This window comes from Phoxinus phoxinus (assembly GCF_949152265.1).
Source record: "Phoxinus phoxinus genome assembly, chromosome: 1".
Taxonomy (NCBI): Eukaryota; Metazoa; Chordata; class Actinopteri; order Cypriniformes; family Leuciscidae; genus Phoxinus; species Phoxinus phoxinus.
In genome coordinates, this window is record NC_136876.1 from 50,393,395 (window position 1) to 50,416,141 (window position 22,747).

General features: G+C 39.0%; 1 protein-coding gene across 1 annotated transcript in view; it reads right to left on the minus strand.

Moving 5' to 3' along the window:
• The window catches only part of bahcc1a (BAH domain and coiled-coil containing 1a), a 134,356-nt gene that overhangs the window by 61,761 nt on the left and 49,848 nt on the right, over nt 1–22,747 (minus strand). Inside the window, exon 3 of the mRNA XM_079613361.1 lies at nt 8,833–9,015. Coding sequence (XP_079469487.1) covers nt 8,833–9,015 — 183 coding nt within the window. The remainder of the gene's footprint in view (nt 1–8,832; nt 9,016–22,747) is intronic.

The following is a 22,747-nucleotide window of genomic DNA, read 5'->3' on the forward strand; positions in this document are numbered from 1 at the left end:
TAAAGCTGACTCTTTGAAGAAAATAAATGCTAACGCCACACGATTCGCACATTCCTGTTAATCCTATCTCTCAATCTACTTGTTCACATGGACAGCCGATCGTTCTCCCAGTGTCTGCACATGACAAGCGTGTGCATCTGTAAATAGCCCAGAGTAAATTGTTTAAGGAGAGACAGAGAGGGGCAGATAAAGCTGCCTGTCGAGATAGAGGAGCAGTGACAGAGTAGTACAGGAATGGCAGAGGGTGACGAGGAAAGACGGGAGGACTCGTCACGACTGCTAATTGAAAGGAAGTGATGGAGCCTGGCCAATGGAGGAGGGGGAGGAGAGGCTCTTCAACACACAGAGAAAAGACATGATTGGATTGAGAGAGATGATACGAGTGGAGCATGAGGGCTATAAAGAGACAGCCTGGGCATGGGCTTCCCCAATGAAAAGTGCTTCAAACTGGGTTTTGGACCAGGAGTCGCTAACATACGCAACCATCATTTTATAAATCAACATGTGTGATGTGTCATGTCGAATGATGAATGATGGAGAATTGTTTTCTTTGTCTAAAATGATTAAGATAAATGATGTGTGTGAGAATTGATTGTTATTAAGGGTGTAACGATACCATATTATTGCAATACTCCTAGACGCTAAAATGCTAAAATTTGGTGTTACATTGTGTGTGTAAATGAATAGTGCTGGACTTGGTGCTGGAAACCCAATGCACAGGACAATAGAGACGCCAGAATAACAATATTCATGATCCTGAAGCTGAAAATACAGAATCATTTTAGACAAATATGCTTCCACTCGATATATTTACAATAATGTAGGCCACTTTTTACTGGGTAACAGACATTTGGCATTATCAGGACCCACAAATATTGCATTATTATACATTATATTCAACATAAAATATAGTAGTTTAATGTAGTCAGTGGCGGCTGGTCAATTTTATTTTGGGGCGGGTTTTTTTTTTTTTTTTTTTCACATACAAAACGAAGCATTCTGGTGCATTTCTGACAAAATAATAAAGACAAAATAGAAAATTTTCTTACAAAGACGAATGGGGCGGGGGAAGTTTTAACTTAATTTATTTGCCTTGTAGAATTCAGCAAGATTAAAAGTGCAAATACATCGATAGAAATTGGGAATTATACACAAGTTAACATTCTCTTTCTGTGTCTGTATGTGTGTTAGAGAGAGAGAGAGAGAGAGAGAGAGAGAGAGAGAGAGAGAGAGAGAGAGAGAGAGAGAGAGAGAGAGAGAGATTGAGTCAATGCTTGTATAGAAACAAAAAGATACATTTTATTTTTAGCAACATATTTGTATGTGTCAGAAATATATATTTATAGTTTCTAGCAGGGCCATAAACACCATAGACATTAAAGAGATATGTTTTTTTCTTTTTTCTTGAATCTCTTTAAATCCTTTAAAGTCCCTGTAGTCAATAATTGAGAGAGAGAATGTGATTCTGAAATGGGTGAGTGTGTTACGGCCAATCTATTGTGTTGGTAACTTCACTCATAAATCTATCTACAATCAAGTATGCAAATACAGTCAAATACGATAAAATGCCAATATAACCTGTGCAACCTTTTATGTGTGGTTGTTCACGACACACTGAAGGCGTGATGCCACCATAGGTTTGCAGAGAACTACATACAATATGCATCTCGGTTCTCGTACACAGTGTTGACGATCCTGCTGTTAAAATGTAGATGAAGCTCTGGGCAGTCTTCGTGAAACAATTGTCCAGAACGCTGCACCGTTTCGGTGACCGGGAAAAGAAACACGCAATACCGCTTGGAGGTCCTGATTGTTTTAATGCCAATTTGTATGAATTGGATCATCGACTAAAAGGAACTTCTTTCAGAGACGCAACGGAATTCACCTTCGGCTAAGCCCCGCCCCCCTTAGTTACTGTTGCTACGTCCGACAACTTCATCTGGGCTCTGGTTTGGTATCAACATGGCTTATGCTGTGACGGCTCTTCCTGCTGAAATTTTCTCAAACTTTTATAAAGCAGCAAATAAAGTGTCCGATAGAAGTAGGCAGAAGGGGCTCAGTGTGCGTTCGAAGGCTATATTCAATAGACATACAGGAGAAACACAAGCAACAACAAGATCCAAATAGAGGCAAAAGCATAACGGTCACAGTCAAAAAATTAACCACCGCATATCCTAATGGAGACGGAGGCTGGGACTCACAATATCAGGAGCAACACTGTTCATGCAAAGCTGGGTAGGTCTCTATTCACTTCTATAATCATTATTACAAAGCAAACGGACTACGCGAGTATAAAGCTGTATTTATTAGCAGCGTGTGCTAGCGTATCAACAATTAGGGCAGAGAACCGAAATCATAACCTAAAACTGTCTAACTGTGTAACTTCACAGTACGGTTAAAAGCAAAAATAGAGCACACAAAAGTGTGTTGTTGATCTTGAGGGGTTTCGCTGACTGAGGACACACACAGTTTAATCCAAAGACGACACTCAGGATTTGACTTCGGTTTTGGGAAGGGAAAAACCGGACACCCCCCTCCAACCTCTCTGGGAAACGCGTATCTGTGTTACAAACGCCCCAGGCACAACGCTTAACCATATTTCTGATAAAACTACGACGGTAACAGCCTGCCGAGACCAAAAATATGAGACACCTGTGTTAAAGTCAATGGAGCGCTGTGAACGGTCTCGTTCTTGGCTGCGCTGTGATTGGTCAATCTACATTCTAGGCCGTGGCTTAGCCAAAAGCAAATAGCACACATTAGCAGCCATCTTGAAAGTAGCAAGTGACTTGATCGAAGATATCTCTCTCGCTCTCTTTGCTCCGTTACGTATGACGCAAGAGCGTAAGTGCGAGTCCCAAATCCTCATTGAAAATGCATTGAAGGCTCATTTTCCGAAAAAAATAATTAAGTTTTAAGTTTTAACATGAGAGTCAATGGGAGAATGCTTGGCCGATTTTCCACGTCAATGAATTCGCCCAGCGAGGCGGGAGTTGCGGATGCGACCATTTGAAACGTGACTTGAATCTGATTGGACAATGACAGATAATATGTCTAGAACACTGAAAAGTACTTTTGCTGTGAAAGAATTTGTTTTAAAAAATCCTCTTTCTCCCAGTTTGTAGTGCGTCGCCCACATCGCCCTTATACACCATCCGCCCCTGAATGTAGAGCTGACATCAAAACCCAGATTTGTTTTCCCCTCCTCACAGTAACTTTTAATATTGGATGAACTATCCACACTACATACATATTTTTGCATTGGGATTAGGGCTGGGATAAACGATTCTTTTTTAAACGATTAATCTAGCGATTATTTTTTTCGATGCATCGATTAATCTAACGATTCTTTTTCCCAGTCCGATTCGATTTCGATTCGATTCGATTATCGATTATCTGCCCATTAATTGACTATAATAGCAATTTATACATGTTAATTTATATGTCTGAATAAAAAAAACATGAATTCCTTAACATTGCAATAGCCTATATGTTTATTGCTCTTAAAATTCCAAAATAAAACATTGTACAAGTGCAAGCATTTCTTAGTCAGAGGTAGCATTCAATAAAACCTTGATTAAATATCAACAAGTAGGCTAATCAAATCCTATGTGTGTAACATACAGATTTCAGATTAATATATTCGTTTTCCTTAAAATTTGAATTAACAGAACAACTTAAACACTTTGCAGTTTGAATGATGTCCTGTAAACAAAATGACGGAGTATGTTTTTGTTTCCACTGTTCGATCACGCCTCACACACACATAATTAAACACTCTGCGACTTTGCGATCGCGCCTCTCTCTCTCTCTCTCTCTCTCTCTCTCTCTCTCTCTCTCTCTCTCTCTCTCACACACACACACACACACACATAATCAAACACTCTGCGACTTTTCGATCGCGCCTCTCTCTCTCTCACACACACACACACGCGTACACAAATATAATCAAACACTCTGCGACTTTGCGATCGCGCCTCTCTCTCTCACACACACACACAGACAGACACACACACACACACATAATCAAACACTCTACGACTTTTCGATCGCGCCCTCGCCTCTCTCTCTGCCGTGGTGCTAGAATGGAAGGCCATCTCCATTTTGCAAAGACGACATATCAGGGAATTGTTTCCTTTTTAATTAAAGAATTCCCACACTTTAGAGGAACGAGTGCGTGCCGCCTTGCACTTCTGAAAGTCTGAGGAGCGAGTGGTGTTGCTACTACTCTCCGACGCCGCCATTTTTGTTTTGGGTCTGACGAATCGACGTGCATATTTTGCGTCGACGTATTTTTTGCGTCGACGTCATCGATGACGTCGACGCGTTGTCCCAGCCCTAATTGGGATATATTGTGACACGACTGTCGACGAATTGTTACACATTTAAAGTCTGACCATTGCATCAAAAGCATTTTGTGATGACATAACACTGAACCAAATGACATTGGATGTTAAAATATCACATTTTGAAAGACTCTCAAACAAGGATGGGATTGTTATGTCAGAATTTGGCTCTTGAGCCAGTAGAAAGCTGTGTGAGAGATGATATTTGAGAGATGTTTGCAGATTCCCCAACCGAGCACCGGCTCTGGCACAAGAACCAGCATCGTTTCAGTGAAAGAAAGAAGCGGGGTAGGAAGAAGTTTGGCTCAGATAAAGCGGTCGTTTGGACACAGACCAGCTGGCAATGGACCAGTCAGGCTTTATATGCGTTAAGAAATGTACCATCGTGGATGTTCATGAGCTGAAGTTATCAGAATGTATATGCTGTTGAATTAATAAGCACAGTTATGGCATTATGTGGTCATGCATAAAGAGATTCATATAGTTGCAGTCGACTCCCAAGTCCAAAAGCAAAAGATAGTGTTTGCAGACTTTAAGTTCTGGATCTGCTTGTATTAGAGAGGTGTACTTGAGGATTTGTTCCTAAGTGTCCTAAAATATATTATTTAGCTGAATTCCCAATTGAGTAATTTGAAAAATAGTTTGGTTTTCTAAGGAATAAAATATTTTTTACTCCTTAAAAATCAAATAGTATATTTTGCTAGGTATTGTATTTTTATGTCATACGCAAAGTAGATCTATATTTTTTCCTGTTCTTAATAACAAGCTAATCCAATGTTTACTACAAAATGTACTTAATGTTTATTTAAAACAAGCAATTACAGTGATTTCTTCTTGTGGTATTTTGAACTAAAGGTTGAATTTCTCTTGTTTATAATATTTCATGTCCTTGAGCATTACAGTAATCAGGAGATCAATACAACTTATTAAAGAGTTGCTGTGAATTGGCAGAAAAAAAAAATTGTAGTTTTAAGCTTGATCACATTTACATTTTTTTTTAAATTTATGCTTATCCCTATTTGCCTGTCGGGTAAAAAAAAAAATCTTTATTCAAGATATAATCCTATGAAAACAAATCATACACAATTTGCTTGTCAAGTAAATTGCTAAAAAATTAGAATATGGTGCAAAAGTTCATTTATTTCAGTAATTCAACATAAAATGTGAAACTAATATATTATATAGACTAATTGCATGCAAAGTGAGATATTTCAAGCCTTTATTTGTTATAATTTTGATGATTATGGCTTACAAATTATGAAAACCTTTTCACAATATTCAAATTTTGAATTTAGGGTTAAGCTGTAAGCCATAATCATCAAAATGATAACTAATAAAGGCTTGAAATATCATGTATTGAGTCTATATAATATATTAGTTTCACCTTTTAAGTTGAATTACTGAAATAAATGAACTTTTGCACCATATTCTAATATTCACTTGTATTTACAACAAAGAAAAAAATACTGATTTAGAAAATAATTTAGGATAATAATAACACGCCTCAGTGTTTATCCAGACACATGCATATAAAACACGGGTCAGTTATGTAGTGGAAACCATGAAACCGATACTGTGTTCTTGCTATTTTTCTATAAATTATAATATCATTTGTCACAATGAATCAGATTTGACCTTTTTTTTTTTTTTTTTTTTTACAATATATTCAGAAATAAATGATGTCATTATAAACAGTTCACACAAAGCTCAAGGTATTGTAGGATGTAGATAATCTTGTGCTGGTGCTAATGGGAGACCCGGTCCCACAGGGTGCGGAGGATAGGCTGGGTAATTGTGCTTCTCGTTTTGATCACTTGCTTTTTTATGCAAACTGGAGAAAAGACAATTTGCAATTATCTTAAAGAGGCGAGCGCTGAATGATGCTGATGGCAAGCCAGGATTCAATCATTTTCACACTGCGTTCTGCACAATTAAACCGCAATACAGATAATGGGCTTGCTATCATAATCCCACTCATAATCAGCCTTATTACTTAGTAACATAACCATTATCATCCTTCTTATTAAAACTGTCCAGCTTCTTTGAGAAAATGATCAACGTGCCACTGGCCAAAGGAGCAAGACCACAAACTGGCATCTCTGGGCTTGGGTTTGTATCATTGCGTAATGCGTAGCGAATCACGTACGGGCAATTTCTGTGAGATAGTCCTCGTCCAGATTGGACGCCTATTTTTATGTCCAGTATTTCCTGGAGTCACGGTGCACAGGTTTTTATTGGTCAGTGATAGTTTACCAGGCAGACAAAAAAAAGGAAGGACAAGTTTCTGGATTTGCCGTGATTTTTGACATTCGTGGGATCATTTTAGGGCTGTACGATATTGAAAAAAAAACGTATATTGCGATATTTGGTTTTTCTGCTATATATATTGCGATATAACGACATTTTCACCAGACGATTTGAATAGCTCTATTTTAAAATAATTAAATAAGTGTTTTTGTTTTTGTTTTGTTTTTATACAGGGGAGTGAATCTGCATAGAAAATAATAAACAAACTATAAGCATAGATAGAGAAAAACACAATTGAAATAAGCAGTGCTTTATGTTTTTCAGGTAAATCTAACAGTGTTCAGGTACAGGATTTGAATAAATCACATGTAAAATAACAGTCTTCCCTCTCTAAATGAAATATAACTAATTTATCTAACAATCTAACAATTGATCTTTTTTTTAAAGCTACAAAAGTCATTTTCTCATTAAGTCATTATTAGGCTGCCGTCCCTTTAAGACGAATGCCCAGACCTCATATAAATGACACGCATCCGTTTTCGCACACATAACGGCCTGTGCGCGGATACTCGCCGAGACGGACATTTTGACTTCATTTTACTAAATTTTGACTCATTTTGATCAATAAGAAAAGTCGCCACCACAAGTGTGAACTTCAAATGGATCAGGGATGTATTCAACCACACCAGAAGGAAGAGAGAAAATAGACTGGGGTGTAGTGATAACTAGCATGGGGATAGTGCAGGCTGAGTTAGCGGATTACACAAACAACACACGGATGAACTCCTAATGGTTTATGACTGTTTGCCACGTTCGGATGTGGCCCGGAGGGGTTTATGCGTGAATAAAGCAGAGTGGCACTGGGCATGCCTGGGCATCTCTTCCTCCTGCAGTCTCTCTCTGTGGAGTTGTGCTAGTCCGTCGCCTGTAGGGATCTGGAGAAGCGTGGAGGAGGCCAGCTCTTGATTCGGCTGGGTGTGGCTCCAGCTCGGGCCAAGCTAATATAAGGTGCGGTGGGAAAACCCACATTGGCTTTTACAAGATGCTGTTGACCGTTAAGCTTGTTCTTTCTCGAATGTTTTGCATGTTGCGCGCAGAAATTCTTGTTGATGCACATCACGGACCACAGGATTCTTTGGCTGAACTTTTGTCCCCTTTCTGCACTGTCGAAAAAAAAACACTGGGACATTTCACAGAGCAGAACAACAGAGAGAACTGCTCCCTTTCTGATGAGAAAGTCCAGAGACACAAATAAAGAGATTGACACACATCATGCACGATTAAATCGCAATTAACAAGAAATCGCACTTAAAGGACAAGTTCGGTATTTTACACTTAAAGCCCTGTTTACAGATCGTATCTGATGAAATAGAACGGTTAAGATTAAAATTTGGACACATGCTGCTGTCCCGAGAATTTTAGGTTTATTTCGCTTTTGTGGACCTATTTTGCCAAACGCATCACACCCGTGATTCTTCCGTTGAGAGCTTGAATAATAGACACTCCAGCCCAGTTGGTGGTGATAATGCACCTTTGCCAATTGCAAGCAAACCGCTGGCATTTCATTGAATACACAGAAGAAGCTGAAGAAGAAGCGGCGGAGTAATACCGTACCTCACACAGCACATTCAATACAAGTCAATGGAGTTGGACAAAAACTACGATAAAACCTGTTGGAAAGCATCTTTTTCAGCGATTTTGTGCAGCTTGTCAGTGACGTACAGCTCAGTGATCAGAAGTAAACGCTACTCCACTGTGAGTTTGAGTCGCTTATGTGCATTTTGAAAAAGCAAACATCTTTCCAAACATGAGAAGCATTTATAAACCTCTTGTCCAATAAGACAACATTTAAAAATAAATAAATTTAAAACCTAAATGAAACATCACTGAACTTACTTAAGCTGGACTGTGACGCTATTTTCTTCTGGAAACAAACTTTGTTGCATTATTTTCCTGTTATCTCTGTAAAGTTGCTTTGAAACACTCTGTAGTGTAAAAAGCGCTGTATAAATAAATATGACTTGACTTGACCTTCAACATTTCTCACATTATCACGTTTTTGAAGTTTACACTAATATGATAATGTTCTTCAGAACTTGCACCTTGTACTGTGCATAAAATAATCGCAGTTTTTGCCAAATCGCGTGCGGTTTCATTTCGATTAATCGCGCAGCCCTAACACACACTCAGACACACAGACAGATGGACAAGCAAGGTGAGTGCAGCTGAGCCATCTTACCTTCATGCGAGTGGGGGAACCAGATCTGCGAGGCGCTGGAGTGAGGACCCCCGCGATAGGAAGGAGAGGCGGGAGAAGACGGAGGTCTGGAGGGGTGTGGCGGGTGTGAGGGAGGGGAGCCGAGACTGCTGGCCAGGAACGTCCCCATGAAGGAGGCCGAGGAGTTGCCCATGAGTCCACTGCCTGTTTTCAGAGAGGAGAAGGAGAGTGGAGCATTAGGTGTGTGGACTGGCATGTGAACATGATGGCATGATGGTGAGCAGAACTTCAAATACTGTGTTTTAGCTGGTTGACTTAAAGGGTTAGTATGTAGACGATTACAATCAGAGTTATATATTTTTTTAAATGTCCTGGCTCTTCCAATCTTTATAATGGCAGTTTCTGTTTTGAAGTCCATAAAAGTGCATCCATCCATCATAAAAGTGCTCTGCGCGGCTCCGATGGGTTAATAAAGTCCTTCTGAAGCGAAGCGATGCGTTTGCGTAAGAAAAATATCCATATTTAAAACTTTATAAAGACAAATAACAAGCTTCCGGCCAAACGAACATACGGATTCCACTTAAATCTCAAGCGCAACTTATGCGAGTAATGCGATATTTAGGCGCACTGCTGATCTTTACGCTACGCCATGACACACTTCGCTACTTCTGACATCACAAGTTGTGCAAGTTGCGCTTTAGGCACAAGTAGACTGCTAGAATTTTACTTTGTAACGTGTTAAATATGGATAGTATTCTTACACAAACGCATCGCTTCGCTTCAGAAGGCCTTTATTAACCCCCCATTGCCGCGTGGAGCACTTTTATGATGGATAGATGCACTTTTATGATGGATAGATGCACTTTTATGATGGATAGATGCACTTTTATGATATATAGATGCACTTTTATGGTGGATAGATGCACTTTTATCATGGATAGATGCACTTTTATGATGGACAGATGCACTTTTATCATGGAAATATGTACTTTTATCATGGATAGATGCACTTTTATGGACTTTAAAACAGAAACAGCCATTCACTGCCATTAGCTATAGAGCTTGGAAGAGCCAGGACATTTTTTTATATAACTCTGATTGATTCATCTGAAAGAAGAATGTCATATACACCTAGGATGACTTAAGGGTGAGTAAATCATGGGCTGATTTTCATTTTTGGGTGAACTATCCCTTTAACTGGCTCATTAACTTGTATTGTCCACATACTCTTGTACTAGTTTTGGAGCTTGCTCAGAATTTGATTATCAGCATAAAGTCCCAACCCTGTTCCTGGAGGCACACCATCACTGCTCGTTTCCGAACGCTTCCTAATCAAACACACTCGATTAAACTCATGAGCTCACCAGCAGAGACTTCAAGACCTGAAACTGGTGTGTCAGGTAGGTGAGACATCCAAAATGTGCCGTTGGTTCCAGGACCAGGGTAAGAAAAGACTGGTGTGTATTCAAGAACCACCAACTTAGTCAAATTCATTAACCAACGACCGTTCACTTTTTTACTTTGTTTAGTGGCACATAAATCTGAAATTGACAGGAAAGTAGAATACACAGTTGCACTCAAATCTTTACTTGTTAGAAAGAGCCTCAAACAAAGATCCTTTTTAACAGCTTTCAAATTAGTCAAAGGTCTGTAATATGCCACAAATGGTGTGTATCTTTGAAGCCGAGACTAGTTATTGAGTAACTTTCTAAGCAACAAATATCACACTAACTTTCCTGTGCCCTGGAAGCATGTCTGGTTAAGCTCAGAGGTTAGCTGTTAATGCCTGCCAGATTCATTCATTTTCCACAACGAAGAGTGGACACCACCCATCCAGCATTTCCCATACACACATTCATAATCTAGTTTAGCCCCGAGACATCAAAGTCCGAGCTGGGATACGTCAAGCCATCACTCGACAGATACCTCATCTCACAGATGAATGCACAGCCTTTCTTTTTCTCTCTCCTGTGAATTCCCATCCCAATTTTCCTCCTCCTTTCTCCATTACCCTTTTTTTTGTCATTCACTCTCACGTCCTTAGTCTTGCCCTGAACCCTGCTCTTTTTCCTCTTCCTTTCAATCATCAGCCTTCTCCACAGTGGTACCTTCTTCTGTCCTGCTGGTATTTTCCTCCATCCTGAAGCTGCATTTCGACCTCAGGATTACAGCATCATTTTGACACCCACCAGAAAGTCTCCATGTTTCTTTTCTTTTTTACTGTGGGTCCAAAGAATGTGCAAAAAACACATTCTCAACCACTGATATGGTGAGAATATTAACATGATGATGCCCTTGCAAGCCTGACCTAAACAAGCTAACACTTTATACAGAATTTACAGCCTTAGTAAATCAGCATTTTAACCTTTGACTCTACGTCTTCAGTCTGACATCGTAAATCCTAACGTCTTGGCCTTAGACATCATCATAATTACACAAGAACATTTTATGGTGACTACAAATGTAGCGAGTACTTTCTGAGCTCTCGCTGTGAACCTGTTTGCCTCAATTCATAATAGCTGCGAGAAATATATCAACCCGTGAATTTGCCTGGACAAATATGAGTAATTGAACAGTCAGAACAATGTCCCTGTAACTGCTTGATGGACTATTATTCATTACAGACAAAGTTCAAACACACTGATTAACCATGATTTTAATTGAACTCCCAGTTTGATGGTCTGAGGTCTTTACTCCTATAAATTCATCCACAGTATCAGACACATGCTTGAGTGTGAAATGCATTGTGTAAAATTACATTTCTCACTAAGTTTTAGTTTGACGCAGGATTGGCAAGGCTCCCGTACTGATTAAATTAGTCAACACAGGACACACACAAACCAGCTTACTGACCGTGGGTATTGAACAGCACGCTATATTGAGTGCACGTGTACACGAAGAATAAAATAATGTGTTTTCCTCAAACCTACATTGGCCTGAGATGCTGATAGGCTCCAGCATCCCCACGACCCTAAGGCAGGAAAACACCCTGAATGGATGGTATGTCATTCCTTCATTCAGTGATGAAATAATATACAATACACAACCGAAATATTGACCGCCAGCGTCAACTACAAATATTTGCAGGCTTACTTAAACATTCATGAGTGTATGATCTCACAAATACACCAAGTTTATGAGCTAATAATTGACTCGTACAGCCAAACCCAAAATTGAACAGGCAAGGCTCCAAACAAAACACATGGGACAGTGCAAGTCTGATGCTACCAGACACCTCCCTCGGGGTGCATGCCATCCATGTGACCGAGCAAAACACGACCACTCAGAGGCAAGAAACTGTGATCACAAGGAGAAAAGACAAAAAACAACGTTCAGATACGCAGTTCATCCGGGGACAGATAAGCGCCCGGGAAGCTGTAGGTGGAGGGAAATGGAAGTGGCCTTCTTGGGAACTAGGAGGAGTATTGTAATTACAAACTTTGGACAGCCGCCCACTCTTATTTCTGCCCTCCACCGTATCCAACTAGACAACCGTGGGCTGTACCAAGACAGGACAGAGATGATGGGTAGAGGTGTAAACAAGTGACCAGGGGTGGCGGCCGACCAACCAAAGTGGGCGCTAGAGTGGATCTAGGGCGTGAGAGTGTTTATTTAGCAGGTCATTAAAGGGAAAACCAGGGCTCTCCTCAGCTAAGCCAGCCTCGTAATGTTCTGTTTTCCCTGACCTAATAATGTTTACATCTTAGGTAATGCCAGTCTGGTGCTTCTTCCATGAAGGCTTAAGAAAAATCAGATCATGTGCATCCTAATCTGTGCCGATCCCTTACAGCAATGGAGATTAATCCTATTATATCATTTAAAAAAAAAACATGCCTAGATTAATGCACACATACACATCCACAAATCCTTGGGATCCACACACAGGCTTGTCGTAGCCGGCAGGGTCCTGGCACAACCTGTGTGTAAACACTGGATCTCATGTGCCGCCACAGCGGATACCATGGCACTGCCACCCGTTGACGGAGGCGGGAAGATCCATTCAGATCCCAGTCGGCTCCCAGTCGGCTCAGTGGGAGGCGTTTAATGGTGCCGTTGTCATGGGAATGGCAAGAACTGGAGAGATGAGTGAGAACAGCATGGCCTCATCCAAACCAGACGCTCTGTGGGCTGAGCCGGTCTGGGGTGTTGCTAACTTGCTGTTTTACACTGATCTGATGAAAAGCTGAGCAGTTCACCTTCAACTGGTGGAGCGAAGCCTTCAAAGGCAATAACTGATCGCAGGCCTGTGTTAAACCCAGTAAGTAACACTTAGACATGACATCGTCAGTTTGGACTCGCTGCTTGGATTGCTCATATTAACTATGCAATCGTCCCACATCACGGTTGAAAGCAGCCAGAGACGCACACATTCCTCAAACTTGAATTACTGCTTATTCCTCTCTAGAGTCTACAAGAGTCTAGAAGTGGTTAACACAATAATTCAGAGTAATTCAGGACAGCATGCTGACTGACATCAAACAGAGCAACTGTGTCACCTACAATGATCCAAGCAACTCCAAATTATGGAATAACCAACAATTAGAGAGGAGATTGTATATAACCATCCCTCCGGTAATACATGGAAGTGCCTAGTGAGAAGTAAGGGTCCTTAAGAAAAAGCTGCCCTGGTTCAGTAACCACTGCATTTCCATGTAAACCACACACTACAGTCACAGTTATGAGAAAAAGTATGTCGGCAGTGAGGAATGAGTCTCACTTTGACTTACCAAGTAAAAACATCCTGTAAGGGGGTCACTTGTGGAGTCCTCTGTTCTTTATCTTTTATTGAGAGCAGATGTTAGATGTGGAGTTCAAGAAAGCAGAACCTCAGACTCTCATAAGAGCCTCAACACACTCCTCACGTACTGACGGCTAACACGGCAATCGCTCCTTCAAACTCCCAAGCCTCAGACAGACTGGGGCGCACAACTGGCTCTCGCCCCGTGACTCAGAAAACACTTCCTCGCAGTAAAAAAGGAGCAGGAATTTCAAATGGCTACTAAACTGGGGGGATTTCCTTATAAGAGTCAAAGCCATCTTGAAAACATTAGAAGAATTGGTAGCCAAACATTCCTATTGGTTTGTAGACAACTGGGATGGCGCTCCCGTTTCACAGCGCTGGAGGGACATGTAGAGCGGGAAGTGGAGGGACCCTAAGGGACCAAGTTGGATGAGTGTGTGTGTGTGTGTGACTTGGTGAGTGGGTGAGCATGTAAATTGGAGGGGGTTGGCCAGACAGCGGTCCTACTTTGACCAGCACCAAAGTGAGTCAAACTGAAGTGATTCCAGGACTCATGTGGGAAGAGGACGAAATATTCACTGGAAAAGAGGGGGATCAGTTGCACATGCTTCTAACTCTCCGTGGGTGTTTGCAAAGGAGAAAAAAAGAGAGAGAGTGGGGGGGTGTATACTTAGAGAAGAGCAAGATAAAGTGAAAAAGTGACAAAAACGATAAGAACAGAGGAAGTGGTGTGTGTGTGTGTGTGCAGTGGCAGCCAGTGTTTGTACAGTGGCTTGGTGGTTAGCCACAAAACTCAAAATCAAAGAGGGTTACAATTATTTCTTGTCCAAGATTTCTAGTCTAATGTAAACAGAACTGACACGTAGCTCTAACCAAAACAAATGAGACTTTTTAACCTTAATTGTTTGCTTTCATTGAGCCAACAAGATGGGAATCAATCCAACTGAACCTCAGTGAGTCAACACAAGTCTCCGTGTTGAAATCTCTTCAAAATGCCAAGTGTATCTGGTAAATATTAATATACAAACATTTTTAAAACATGGTGCATCAGGTTCAGACTTCGATGATGCCCAACACAACTGGTTATCGCGGTCAGAGTTTTAATATGCTGAAGAATAGATCAGATTCAAGAGTTATAGAGGTGGCGAAGATTTCTAATAAATAATAATTGATGGTGCTTTTGCTCTCATTGTATGAAAAAATAGCTCTGTAAATATTCTATCAAACGGCCCTTGTTGGGTTTTTAATGGGAAAAAGAAAGTCATAGGAGTTTGTCAGAACATGAGGGTGAGTATATGATGACACATTTTTTTTCTTTTTTTTCTTTTTTGAGGTAACTAAACTTTAAATAACGTGTGAAACTCACTCCTGGAGAGTCCAGAAGAGTGTAGATCCAACACACCTGCCTGCAAGCTTGATTACCTTGATTAGCTGGTCCAGGTGTGTTTAATTAGGGTTGGAGGCTAACTCTGCATGACAGTTGCCCTCCAGGAGCTGAGTTTGACACCCCTGCTTTAGGCCTTGTCCACACTAATAAGCTTTCGTTTGAAAACGCATATTTTTCCTCTCCGTTTTGTCCATCCGTCCACACTGAGATGGCGTTTTTATTAATGAAAATGAACCTTTTTGAAAATTTTCTCCAACGTGGATCAATTTGAAAACGACGTTAAAAATGTAGGTATTTGAAAACAATGGCATACGTTTAGTCATGTGATGCATATTGTACCAATAGATATTCATGGTTATACCGGTATTGTGCCTGTTATACGCTATTCACTTTCACACAGTTGCTAAAATATGTCTCTTCATATCACATTCCTGTAAAAGATGACAGAAAATGTTCTCACATTTGCTGTCCTGCGGCAAAACATGAGAGCAGTTTTAGGCCGAACATACAATGGTGAGTGAGTGCGACCATCAGTGAACGCTGAGATATTTATCTAAATAAAATGATCCTGCCAGAAGAATTGCGCAATAACTTTATTATTTATCTGTACCGGTGAAACTCGAAAAAGTAGAATATGGTGCAAAAGTTCATTTATTTCAGTAATTCAACTGAAAAGGTGAAACTTATATATTATATAGACTCATTACATGCAAAGTGAGATATTTCAAGCCTTTATTTGTGATCATTTTGATGATTATGGCTTACAGTTTATGTAACACAATATTCTAATTTTGAATTTGGGGTTTTCATAAGCTGTAAGGCTTAAATCATCAAAATTATAACAAATAAAGCCTTGAAATATCTCACTTTGCATGTAATGAGTCTATATAATATATAAGAATATAATGAGTATAGCTGTGAAACGATTAATCGCGATTAATCACATCCAAAATAAAAGTTTTTGTTTACATAATAAATGTGTGTGTACAGTGTATAATTATTTTGTATATATAAATATGTGCACGTGCATGTATATATTTAAGAAAAATCTGTTATTTATATCTAAAATATTTATATTTATATACAATATAAATTATATATAAATCTATATACAGTATACATGCAAATATTTCTGAAATATATACAAGCATGTGTGTGTATTTATAGATATATAAAATAATTATACACAGTACACACACATTTATTATGTAAACACAAACTTTTATTTTGGATGTGATTAATCGATGAAGAGCCCTAATAATATGTTATATAAAAGGTTGCAGCTTTTAAGTTGAATTACTGAAATAAATTAACTTTTGCACGATATTCAAATTTTTCGAGTTCACCTGTTTCTCAGTGAGCTTTTACGAATGCGCTGTCAGGTAAATTTTTACTTTATTTAATTTTTTTTTTAGCTTTACTGAAACGTTTTCAGGCGTTTTCCAAAAGTGTCAGTGAAAAGTTTCTCATCCACACTGAAACGTCTGAAACCCAGGGATGGCTTGAGCTTGAAAAGCGAGGGAAGGAGGGAGACCAAACAGCCACCAGCTAAACTCGTATAAACCGAGTGTGACAGAAATGAAATCATATTAACAAACAGCTGCCAGTCTGATAAAGCCATTGTGGGAGCGTGTGTGTTAATACCTGCCTGGTCAGCCTCAGCCTAGGGGTGCACCTCCTCAACCTCAAAACTACCCATCATTTCTAAAGGTCTGTTTGCACTCGGATCGCTCACTGATAGGGGCTCGAAACTCAGACAGACAGGCTAATGGACGGCTGCCCGAATCTCAAGCTCTACAGAGGACGTGTTTTATGGGAACGGTAAATAACGGGAGAGCCATGGCAGCAAGTCTAGCCTCTCTCAAACAATGATAGCTTTTCAATGATAGTTGCTCATTATCATTTAAAGAGACATGCACCGAAACGGGTCGCTGTGAACAGAGCTGTGTTTGAGGAAGGTGTTGTTCTACACAACCATTGAAGAGTTTTAACCAAAGTATGTTACAAACTTTACATGAAGACCTTAAAGAATCACACCAACTTGGGCATCCGATGACCCCTTTAATAATATTTTATTTTAATTTTAAGTTTTCACAATAGTTCTGTAAATAAGAAGTTTTCTTGTTTCTGACTAAACTTAGCAAGTTCATTTGTAATATTTTCGTTCTCTGCAAATGCAAAATATTTATTCAAGAATATGTCAAATATACTTTATTTTATGGAAAACATCATCTTTTGTACGTGTGTTTCGGTGTGAGTATAGAAGGAGGGTGATAGACTGGAAAAAGTGGTATGAGTATGAGAACATCTACGGTAAATGGAAATGTGTGTATGTGTGTGTGTGTGGGGGGGGGGGGGGTGCTGAGTCACACCTTGTTACCATGGTGACTAAGGTGCTCCAAATGTGGAACTTTATGAACTGAATAGAAGATGAAGTTAAGTTTGTTTTGCTATACTTGTGAGGACTCTCCATAGGCGTAATGGTTTTATACTGTACACAAACTGTATATTCTGTCCCCTGACACTGCCCCTATCCCTAAACCTGCCCATCACACACACACAAACACACAGCCCCTATCCCTAAACCTGCCCATCACACACACACACACACACACACACACACAGCCCCTATCCCTAAACCTGCCCATCACACACACACAAACACACAGCCCCTATCCCTAAACCTGCCCATCACACACACACAAACACACAGCCCCTATCCCTAAACCTGCCCATCACACACACACACACACACACACACACACACACAGCCCCTATCCCTAAACCTGCCCATCACACACACACACACACAGCCCCTATCCCTAAACCTGCCCATCACACACACACAAACACACAGCCCCTATCCCTAAACCTGCCCATCACACACACACACACACACACACACACACACAGCCCCTATCCCTAAACCTGCCCATCACACACACACACACACAGCCCCTATCCCTAAACCTGCCCATCACACACACACAAACACACAGCCCCTATCCCTAAACCTGCCCATCACACACACACACACACACACACACACACACAGCCCCTATCCCTAAACCTGCCCATCACACACACACACACACAGCCCCTATCCCTAAACCTGCCCATCACACACACACACACACACACACACACACAGCCCCTATCCCTAAACCTGCCCATCACACACACACACACACACACACAGCCCCTATCCCTAAACCTGCCCATCACACACACACACACACACACACACACACACACGGACAGTTCATACAAAAATAACATTGTGAGTACAGAAGGTTTAAATGACTAAGTGCGAATGAGACTTGAAAGCTACAACATTTTATGTGAATAACTTTGAAACATTAATGAATATTTGCATAATAAGAAAAATCAATGCTACTGTATATAGGGATGCACGACATATCGGTATCGGCCGATATATGGTAATTTTTATATGTTATCGTTATCGGCCAAATAAGAAAATGTGTCCGATATATTAAAGCCGATAAATAATGCATTATTTCCTTCAGCTGAGACTCTTCAGATGCGCACTGTTCAACATGATGGGTTTGAATTGCTTGAAATATGATTGGAATCACTTCGAAAAGGATATCGGCTACATAAAATTATAATTGAGAACATTATTATAATTGTGTGTTTGGCACATGGATTTTAATGGTGAGACTTTGTTGTTTTTGTAATCAGGCTCTCAAAAATCAGTCTGTATAAAAATGTGGATTTATCGGCCAATATATCGGTTATCGGCTTTCAAATATAAAGAATTATCGGTTATCGGTATCGGGCAATTTTAATATCAGTGCATCCCTAACTGTATTAAATTTATTATGTAAAATAAAAACAACTCTTTTGTTAAATTATCCACTCAGTGACTATTATTTACATTCACACCTGAAGACCGCTTATTGCGAGATATGTTTAAATGCAGTGTATTCTTAAACCCCATTTACATGCGACTAAATATAGTAACTAGTTTTGATAGATTCAGAGAATAGTTTGTACGAACGATTCAACCATTCTTTAATCAGACCATTTTAAAATTTTTACACAGCTTGCAAAGACAACTCGACAGAAAGATTAATTCTCATCACTGCGTTGGAAATCATGCATGAGTCGTATGGCCTACTTTTACTTTTCCTGTTGTGTGAAAAACATACAGATGTTCTGGTAAATTACTCCTCTTATGTTCCAAGGAACAACAAGACATCCAAGCTTTAGCCACTTAAAATCCGTCCTCCCGCCGGTGGGAGTGAAAATCTTCGTTATAATGTTCGTACGTTCTTTTTTATAGGCTTCCTTATATGGTATCACCCAATTCATGGTATCATTTGAAAGCTTAGAATCTGAACTTTACAAAGAATACCATCACTTTTGTTTTTATGATACATATCAAATTAAATATTAGCTTAAATATGCATTGGTCCCACACCAATGATTATGATTGCGAAGAAATATTTATACGAGAAAATTTTTATTTATTTATATATTTCACAAAGCAGTCAAGTCATATATCTCAAGAAAGGTCTCATTCTAAGAAATTTGGTGATGTAGTTTATTTCATTGTGAGAAAATCAAAGATCGAATAATCTTCAAAAGAATCGCGCAGTGAAATAGGATCAAACTGACATAACAGTGAAAAGTTTTACATTCCAGCTTCAATCAGCCACAAACTAACACACAATCTATATCACCTTTTAGCTTAGGATGTTATCTTTCAAATGAGACCATTTCCAAGTTTCTGTGAGCTTTTGTTGGTAATAAAAACCTTTTCGAATGAACTGAGATCATAGCATCATATCTCCAGGAGGCACGCCGGTGATGCACAACACTGGTGTGGTGACAAAAACATTTTTTTCCAGTGTTTGCTGGCATCTAGAGGAAACAGCCATAACTGTCGGCATGGCCCTAGAGCCCACAGGGCCTGAGTTATACAGTTTCAAAAATGAATATAAAATAAAAAAATAAAAAGCGCCTCTTTTTTTAATTTCTTTATTACAACTCAGACAACATATACTTAAATGTTTATCACTTTTAACACTGTTTTATGAAACTTCAAATGGTTTCCTATAAAATGACACCAAAATTGTCCATTTTGACAAAACTATGTTGTTGAAATTGTAAGCTTTTCAATTTGGGTATGCAAATCCAGGCGGAAATCCCAAAAAATGGTCTCGGATCTTTAGACAAGATGACGAATAACAGCATTTTTTTATTTTTTTTGGATGAACTATCCTTTTAAGTGCCGCCATTGGCCAGAATGATTACGGTTTCAACCCGAGTCAGTTCTCCCGAAAGCTCACCTCACAGGAGCCGCGACTCACGCCAGACTCGGAGACGATTGGACTCCCGCTACACACTGTTTTCTCTCCAAACACCTCGTGTTGTTCTTTCATCCCACTCTCACTTTATTAAAATCCACTCTTCCCAACCAGCTACCATCCCGTCTACACCACACTGGAAAGATCCCATTATCATCCGTGTACACCATTAGCACAATCTAGGCGTACTCGAAGGGAGTTATTATTGTTCCTTGGGGATGTTAGATACACACACAGATGTTAGTCCTGTCGTCGTGGAGGTCCGGATTTTAATAAATGTGATTCAAACGGTGTTTGGAAAACCATTAGAGTTTAACTTTTCCAGCTACTGGGTAGGGCCAAAACTTATGAACACACACGACCAGTCAAACGTTTTGAATTGTGAGATTTTTTTATGTTTTTAAAAGAAGTCTTTTTCTCACCAAGGCTGCATTTATTTGATTAAAAATAAATTTTCTATGTGATTATTGTAAAATATAATGTATTCCTGAGATCAAAGCTGTATTTCCAGCATCATTACTCCAGTCTTCAGTGTCACATGATCCTTCAGAAATCATATTAATATGATGATTTGATGCTCAAGAGACATTTATGATTATTATCAATGTTGAAAACTGTTATTTTTCAGGATTCTTTGACAAATAGAAAGTTCAAAAGAACCGCATTTATCGGAAATATAATCTTTTGTAACATTATGAATGTCTTTACTGTCACTTTTGATCAATTTAATTCATCCTTGATTTTTAAAAAAAGTATTGATTTATTTTATTTATTTCACAAAAACAAACAAAAAAAGTTATTACTGACCCCAAACTTTTGAACGTTAATGTTTAACGTTACAAAAGCTTTCTATTGCAGATTAATGCTGTTCTTTTGAACTTTAATATTCATCAAATAAATAAAAATGTAAATAACTAGTTTTCAACATTAATAATAATAATCATAAATGTGTCTTGATCATCATATTATATTGATTTCTGAAGGATCATGTGACACTGAAGACTGGAGTAATGATGCTGAAAATACAGGAATATATTACACTTTACTATATATTCAAATAGAAAACTGTTTTAAATTGTCATAATATTTCACAATATTACACTTTTGTTTATTTTAATCAAATAAACGCAGCTTTGGTGAGCAGAAGAGACTTCTATTAAAAATCTTCCCGATCCAAAACTTTTGACCGGTCGTGTGTCACTCAATGTTTTCCCCATGCTGTGCTTATTACGTACTTGATGTTACTCAGTCTTTCCTCTCGTATTCACACTGAATAATACACTCAAGCATTAATACACCGGCTCAGAAAAGATTCAAATGTGAAGAAATAGAAATAAAAATAGTTTTTCTTTATGCCTCTCACCTCTTAACATTATTCATCAAGAAGAGCGTTTCAAAATTCAGAGCGTTTCAGTGACACCAAATTTAGCTTGTGTTTCAACTCATCCACCACGTTCCCAGACACACACACACACACACACACAAAGAGCCGCCCACAGCTGCGTCAGCCCATCTCCCTACAATCCAATCTCCTCTCCTTTCCCATGATGCTTCCCGTTGGCACAGCAGAGAGTAAATCCGACGTCTTCCCCCACAGGGGCTGTGCGGCGGCGCTGATATGGAGAAATATTTCCAGAGAGTTACTCAGACCCATAAAGCCTATTATTATATCTCAGGCTCTTTGACTAATGAGACACACTCTTCCTCACCACTGGACTCGGACGGCAACATACTAGACACTGCATTACATATGTTAAAAGTGGACTCAAAACCAGTCACATGGGTCAATTTTATGAAATTGATATTTTTACATCACATGAAAGCTGAATAAATAATCTTTCCATTGATGTATAGTTTGTTATCATAGGACAATATTTGTAAATCTGGAATCTGAGGAGCAAAAAAATGTAAACATTGAGAAAATCTGCTTTAACCCTTTAACTGTCACTGTCCCGTATACGGGACACCTACGTTTACCTCACTATATTACAATTAAATCCTAAATTAATCATGACAAACTATATATTGTTGGAAAAGTCTAAGACTCCTTAATAGATATTTCAGCACTGTTTTTTGTTACAAATTATGCAGGAACAGTAATAGATGAATTTATGACAAGAGCGCACCTCAAAAAAATCTACATCATAACAGCAGTTCTGACCTTTGTCACAAAAAAGTCGACGCACACACTTTTAGTCATTAAAATGTTGGTTTTCATGCTAAAATTTCATAAGAAAACATATAATCTAGTATTTGTCAATAAAAAAATTATAAAATAATATTATCTTCTAAAAATTATAATATATATATATTATCCTCTAAAATATGATATTATCTTTTTTATCGCCTTTTTTTATTACATTACATATTTTAGTAGTTATCATAAATTAGGTATCATTTGAAAGCTTACGATCTCAGAATTCATCCTGTGAAAACTGTTTTGAAATTGGACATTGTGTTACCATAGAAACATTA